Source organism: Myotis nattereri (genome assembly GCF_964212035.1).
Source record: "Myotis nattereri genome assembly, chromosome: 3".
In the NCBI taxonomy this organism is placed as follows: domain Eukaryota; kingdom Metazoa; phylum Chordata; class Mammalia; order Chiroptera; family Vespertilionidae; genus Myotis; species Myotis nattereri.
Window position 1 is genome coordinate 130,983,003 of NC_138077.1, and position 7,516 is coordinate 130,990,518.

At 41.7% G+C, this 7,516-nt stretch overlaps 1 protein-coding gene across 2 annotated transcripts in view; it reads left to right on the forward strand.

The window, feature by feature from the left end:
• The window catches only part of GCNT2 (glucosaminyl (N-acetyl) transferase 2 (I blood group)), a gene marked incomplete at its 5' end in the record, with an annotated part of 83,353 nt that extends 77,411 nt beyond the window's left edge, over positions 1-5,942 (forward strand). Inside the window, one exon of one of the 2 annotated variants that reach the window (XM_081085604.1) lies at positions 3,695-5,935. In XM_081085604.1, coding sequence (XP_080941730.1) covers positions 3,695-3,885 — 191 coding nt within the window. In that variant the 3' untranslated portion in view covers positions 3,886-5,935. Of the gene's footprint in view, positions 1-3,694 lie in introns of both variants that reach the window. The other variant, XM_081085603.1, reaches the window with a different exon arrangement.
• Positions 5,943-7,516: the final 1,574 nt, after the last annotated feature.

Consider the following 7,516-nt stretch of genomic DNA (forward strand, 5'->3'; position numbering starts at 1 on the left):
CAGTAATACAATCTGGACTTTTTCCCCTTCGCTGTGAGTAATAGGATTTGTTTCAAACTCATCTGTGTACCTGCTTTACGAGCCCTCTTAGCACTTAGACTCACAGAGCATCATTCTAGCTTTATGGTCTTGGACTTAGAGCTTACATCTCTGATTATCATCTCTTTGTCACACTACTAATTTCCTTCACCAATTTTTGTATTATATATACTTACTTTCTCCCAGGAACAGAATAGAAGTTCTAAGAGGGCTAGGATTTTTGACCAAATTGTTCATTGTTATTTTAAATGTGTTTGCTTTTTTTAAATTGGGATTTTCAGAGGTCCAACTTTTCCAGCCTCTTCCTTGTACTGGTTTCCTTCAGGGACTCCTTGTGCAGCCTCTGTATGCTATTGGCCATCCCATGCTGTCTTCACTAGCATTTGAGGTTCCCTCGCCATTTGACCCTGCAAGACTGATTCCTATACTTGATCTTTATTGGCATCTGCTTTTTGCCACTTGTGTTTCCCTAAACAGAACATTGCTGGAGCATGGGTAAGGGACCTGCCATTTAACTTCAGCTAGATGCTCCAAAGTACCTACTTATTCTTTTATCTACCTCATTATTTTCCTGGTACCCTTCCCAGCATATACCATTTTAGCTTTCCTGCTCACCTCTAAGCTCTTAATCTTATGCTAAAACACCCTTTCAAACAATGAATATTTCAATTCTTGGAAGAACTTTCAAGACATTTAATCAAAATCCCCTTACCAATTCCTTTTCCATATCATCCCTTTTCTACATCTTAGAGTATTTTTGACACATTCTCTCATTGTTCCTTCCTATTTCAAGAGGAAAAGTTACTCATTCTCACCACCAAGGTCACCATCTGTGGTCTCAGTTATGTGTGGGTTCCCTACATGATCCCCTTGCTCTCTTGCATTCTCAGTGTCTTTCTCTCTGATGATTTTTTTTCCTTCTCTCTGCAAGTATGTACTTACTGCCTCTATCCTCAAGATCAAGTTGTCCACGCACCCTCTGCTTGATACAAACTGAAGTATTCTCTCCTGTTCATTTCCATTTTTTAAGCATGGGTATGCTGCTTATGCATTCAGTTCTCCTCACCACCAAGTTGTTCTTAAACTTCTCACCCAGTTATTCTTTTACTTCCCATAACTCTGGCTTCTTTCCCCAGTGATTTCCTCTCAATTATACTTCCTCCCTGCCATGTTGAATTAATCATCAAGACCTGTCAGTCCTTCTGTATTCTATCTCTAATATCGTTTCTTTCCCACTCATGGAAACTATTAACTTTGAATGAGCTTTCTGGTTTACATTAAGTTATTACTGTAGTCTCTTGATTGACTTCTAATGTACCCTGCCAAGTTCTGCAAAATTAATATTGCTAAAATGAATTTCACCATTTGAGTCATCTATTCAAAAATCTTCAAAAAATCTCCATAATTATGGGATAAAAAAAGCACAAGTCTTTTTAATTTGTTTTAAGTCAGTCATCCATAATAGTTCTACTTTATGCCATGCAACCTCTGAAAAAGAGTTCCAACTCCCTACCATTCTGTGTCTAGGCCATTCCCCAATAAAACTACTTATTCTTGCAGAAAATTCTCATCTCTACAGTTTTTTAGAGGCATTTTCCCCAATTGAAACCACCACCCATCCCCCTGATACTTGCTAATTCTACCCATCCACTAACTCTCCACTCCTCCTTCTCCATCCTTTTATTCAAAAAGTATTAATTTAATACCTAATATTTACCAGGCACTGTTCCAGATGCAGGGGACACAGAAGTAAACAATCTGGTCTCAAATGCCAGCTCTTCTGGAGCTTATATTCCAATCTGGGGAGAAAGACAATAAACAAAATACTATTTTCCTTCATGGCACTGATGTATACATCAGTTAGTAATAAGTGCGAGAAGAAAAATGAATCAGGGAAAGAGGAAAGGAGGACAAAGAAGGCCACTTTGAGAAGATGGCCGTGAAGCAGAGACCTGGGGTAGTGCAAGAGGGAGCCTCTGGTAGTGCAAGGGGATGTCTAGTGAAAGGGGGCAGCTCAGGGGAGGAAGAGCAAACAGGGATTCTCAAGTAGAACATGCCTGGTGTGCTTGGGACCAGCAAGAAGGCCAGTGGGTCCAAAATGAATGAGCAAGGGTTATTAAGGATTATAAGTGATTGAGTAAGTGGTGGGAGGTAAGTCCAAGGGCTAGACTCTGAGAAGTCTTTTTTTAAAATCCTATCTAATAAAGAGGGAATATGCAAATTGACCATCACTCTGTCACAAAGATGGCAGCGTCCATAGCCACAAGATGGCGGTGCCCAGTTCTCTCAGCCCCACCGGAGTCCCCCAGTCCTTTCAGCCCCGAGAGGGTGGGGGGGGGGGGCACCGCAGGCGTAGGTGCGGCCGGACCTGCCCTCAGCCCCCCAGCTGCCCAGGGCTGCTCAAGGCTCAGGTAACCAGGGCTGGCCAAGGCTTGCACTGCTGGCAGTGGCCTAACTGCCGGGTCACTTCCTGCACCTGAGGGCTCCTGGACTGTGACAGGGGGCAGGCCGGGCTGAGGACACCCCCCCCCCCCATCCAGTGCATAAATTTTCATGCACTGGGCCCCTAATATATATATATATATATATATATATATATATATATATATATATATATATATATTATTGATTTCATAGAGGAAGGGAGAGGGAGAGAGAGATAGAAACATCAATGATGAGAGAGAATCATTCACCGACTGTCTCCAGCATGCCCCACACTAGGGATCGAGCCCACAACCCAGGCATGTGCCCCAATGGGGAATCAAACTGTGACCTCCTGGCTCATAGGTCGACACTCAACCACTGAGCTATGCTGACTCTGAGAAGTCGTAAAGGCCATTGCTAGGATTTTGGCTATTGTTCCACATAGATGAGAAGCCATTTAAGCAGAGGAGGCATGGTCTGCTTACATTTAAAAGTCATTGTGGCTATTATGCTGAGAATATTACTAACAGGCAGAGGTGGAGTCAGTGAAACCAATTATTATTACAACAGCTCAAGACAGGAAGATGGAGGTGACTCGGACCAGGATGGCAATAGTGAAGGTGGTGAAAAGTAGTCAAATTTTATTTTAATATTTTGAAGATTGAACTGACAGAATTGCTGAGAAGTTGGATGTGGAGTGTGAAAGAGAAGGGAGAAGTGCTGAAATCATCAGAGAATAGAATTGCTGTGGATTTCAATGGGGAAGACTTGGAGAGGGCTAAGGAGTTCAGTCCTGACAATTTATTATTGGTTAGGTTTATTACTTACCTAAGAGAGGGTATAAAGTAGGCATTTAGAGAGACTAGGCTGGAGCTCAGGGAAGAGGCCTGACCAGTGTGACCCATTAAGCCATCTGCACACTTCTAGAACCTCTCATCCATAACTCTTAATAAGATAATACATGAATTGCCTCATGATGCCTAGTGTGTTATTGCTTTGTGTTATTTAACTCTCATTTTCTTCAAAGACATATTTATGCCCTTTGTCTTTCCATAGACCGTTGAACTTCTTTGTAGGCTGTCTCTACACAATCATGTTTCATTAGAATTCCATAGCACTTGGTCCAGTGTTGGCTACTCAGTAGTCAGGCAGTAACTGGACCACTGCAAGCTCATGGCCCCTGACTTTTGAAAGCAAGCATGTTTGATGTTTTTTGTTTTCTCCTTTGCAGGCCACTACGTGCGTGGCATTTGTATCTATGGAAATGGAGACTTAAAGTGGTTGATTAATTCGCCAAGCCTTTTTGCTAACAAGTTTGAACTTACTACATACCCCCTTACTGTGGAATGCCTAGAACTGAGACTTCGAGAAAGAACCTTAAATCAGAGTGAAACTGCAATACAACCCAGCTGGTATTTTTGATCGCCTGCAACTTGTGATTGAAGGGAAGTCGCTGTTGGGAAGAAGAGCTTTTGAGAGAGGACTTCACCTTGGCCAACAGTTTCAGGACTGAGGTCATGACCTCAGGATCTGGCTCCACTACTATATGTTGAAATATCCACTGGACAATAACAGGAGGCTGTGCAGAGTGGTCCTGGCCCTTTGTCCGTCCACTCTGGCTGTTTGCTGATGCCCACCTCTGTGCCAGCTTGTTGTTCGGATCAATGATCATTTTCACTATTGTCACATCTTTGCACCAGATATTCACTATATATAAATGTTCTAATCAAAAGGAGAAGTGTATGTAATATGATTTAGGAAAGGGAACTGGGTTTCTTTGAAGAGGGAATCTTTTATAACAGACCTATAGCCACATATTAATGAACACCACTCTTCTTTGCTCAACTGAACATAGATGTACAAGCAGCTTTCTGGATAACTCACCGATCTCCTTTCAAACTTGAGCTACTAGAACTGAAAAACTAGATCCTGTTCCTGAGTTTTAGCACTAGCATTTTCAGTTTTTTTGCTGAAGTTCTGTATAAAGTCATTAACAGGAGGCAGAATGTGCTTTAAGTAGTCACTGCCTGCTGCTTCAGTAAAAGGACCCCAGGGAAGCAGAACATTTCTCGATCATATCAGAATGTGCTCTGATCCCCCTTTCATCATTTTTCATTGAGAACGCTGAAAAGTTCTCACAGAATGAAGAAACTCCTAGAAGAGAGGTGGTATTGCATGGATCTAGTCTCAAGTCTCTTATACCTCAGAATGAACCAATCTCTTCTGCCACCACCCTCCACCCCGACCAAAGTTATCTTAACTGCAAAATGGAGACGAAATTCTAAAAATCTTGGTAATGTGAAGGTTGCATAGACTGCCTTAGAGAACCTTAGATAATGGTTGTATTTTAATACATTCACATGTAGATTGTAGATTGTGATATCGAACCAAGGATCTCAGTAATTACAAACTGAGGTTTAAGTCAGAGATCACTCAAAAGAGAGAAGGGAAGGAAGCTAAAAAAGCCTATGTGTCCAAGACATTCTGCTAGCTCACTGCACTTAAACCTCACAGCACTCTTGTGAGGTCGTCATTACCCCTGTTTTGCAGCTGAAGTGAGTGAAGCTTAGAGAGGTTGTTACTAAGCATTAGGAAACAAGCTGACAATTGGGATTCTCCTACCGGTCTTAGTTCATTTCCTGGGGTGGAGTATTAAAGAAGGTGAAATATAGCCAGATAAGGTAGGTTTTAAGAATGATCTCAGTGTTAATATTGAGAAAATGTCATGTCACCTCAGAAAAGTGTGAAGTCTACTTTTGTATTCCTCTAATCCAGTGGTTCTCAACCTTCCTAATGCCGCGACCCTTTAATACAGTTCCTCATGGTGTGGTGACCCCCAACCATAAAATTATTTTCGTTGCTACTTCACAACTGTAATGTTGCTACTGTTATGAATCGTAATGTAAATATCTGATATGCTATATGTGTTTTCCAATGGTCGCGACCCACAGGTTGAGAACCGCAATCCATTGAGCTCCTTAATATTTTTTTATTCTCATGAAAAACAGTTACTTCAACTAATGATGCATTTAATTAACACAATTTTTCTTTTTTTCCTATAATTGTGCCTGTTGAATGTTAATCATATTTAAAGAGAATGACTGAAATAAAGCCTTCTTTGTTCCTGCTGCTTAAAAAGATGGAAGTGCATTGGGTGGTAAAGGGCTGAGGGTTAGGGAACACACCGAGAGCTAATGGCAAAGTCATTTTTCAACTTACTTAAATGACACCACCTAGAAGAAATGTTTTACACTGGATATTCTCACATAGAATGAGAAATCTTTTGGAATAGATGTTTACATGTCCATTGCTAGTCACCTCTCCTGTGTCTTTAATACTTCAATCTTGGAAGTGTGTAGTGTTGGACTAGTGGCTTTCTCCTTTCCAAGGAGACGACCCAAAACTACTGAATCTGTCTTTGTTTTTGATGATGTTATATGTTGTTTTCTTGGAAATAAATTAATATATTGTTTTCCACCTTTGGGGCTGTTATGCTTTTTTTAAAATTTTTTAAATGTATTTTTATTGATTACAGAGAGGAAGGGAGAGGGAGAGAGTGATAAAACATCAATGATGAGACAGAATCATTGATCAGCTGCCTCCTGCATGCCCCCCACTGGGGATCGAGCCCACAACCTAGGCATGTGCCCTTGACCGGAATTGAACCAGGGACCTTTCAGTTCTCAGGCCAACGCTCTATCCACTTGAACCAAACAAGCTAGGGCTGTTATGCATTTTTATTTGATGGTTGGTTAATAGCCACTATTCCTGTGTGAGCCACTCTGATGGAACCTCAGATACGGCTGCCAGTCAGCTCTGTGATGGGGGAAGTCTCCTCATAGGAACAATGACCCTGCGAGCACCCCTATCCAGAAGAAAGCTGTCCCTGCTTTCTTGCTCCAATGCTAGACAATGCAGTTCCTTCCCGTATTTCCCTGGATCCCCACAGCCACTGCCGCAGCCCTGGAGCTCAGAGGGAGTGAGTCCAAGTAAGCTTGTCTGCCAGCTCTTTAAGAGGAACTGCCTGGGTCTCCACCAGCTTCTGTGTCACTCAGCCACAATCCCTGCTGGTTTTTACAGCCTGAAGTTCTGGGGACTTCTCTTCCCAGCTCTGGAACCCTGGGGTGGGGGTATGGTGTGGGGCTGGGACCCCTTGTTCCTCACAGGAAACCTCCACAGCCGAGATATCCCTATTGGTTAAAAAAACACCACATGTGGAGGTCAAACCAGCCTGTTTCACACTTCTGCCCCTTCTACCAGTCTCAATGTGCTTTCTTCTTTATTTCTCTAGTTGTAACACTTCCATTCAGCCAGCTTTCAGGCAGTTCTGAATGATGGTTATTCTGTATTTTAGTTATGATTTTGATGTGGTTGTGGGAGGTGGTGAGTACCAGTGTTTACCTACGCCACCATCTTGGTTCGCCTCTGCAATACTATTTTAAATATTAGCAGTATAGCAGCGATCTTGACTTGTTCCCAACATTAAAGGGCATGTTTAACTCTTGTGCATGTTGTTAGAAGTTTCATGTAAGTTTCTGGTAGATACCTTTTTATTGAGTTAAGAATAAGAATACCAGAATATAAATATAAATATATTATGTTTTTCTTTTTAATTCCCAGTCGCTATTTCTTTTTTGTTGCTTCATGGAATTATGGGTGATTTGGGTATTTTAATTTTTTATTTGCACATGTTACTTCAGAGGTGAGAAGTCACTAATTTTTTAAACAGTAAGAATGTAATATAGCAGTCTACGTCAGGGGAAACTGGAGCAAGGATCCATTTGGACAGACTAGGTAAGTAGTTGGGAGTTTGGAAGACGAATGCCTGAACTGGAAGGTTCCTATTCCCTTTTCTTTTTTAATTGTTTTTTACTGTTTTTGTTTGTTTGTTTTGTTTTGTGTCAGAGAGAGAGGAAGGGAGAAGAGAGAAATATCAATATGAGAGCACAATATCAATCGGCTGCCTCCTGCATGCCCCCCACCAGGAATCAAGCCCGCAACCCAGATGTGTGCCTTACTGGGAATTGAACCAGCAACCTCTCATTGTACTAGA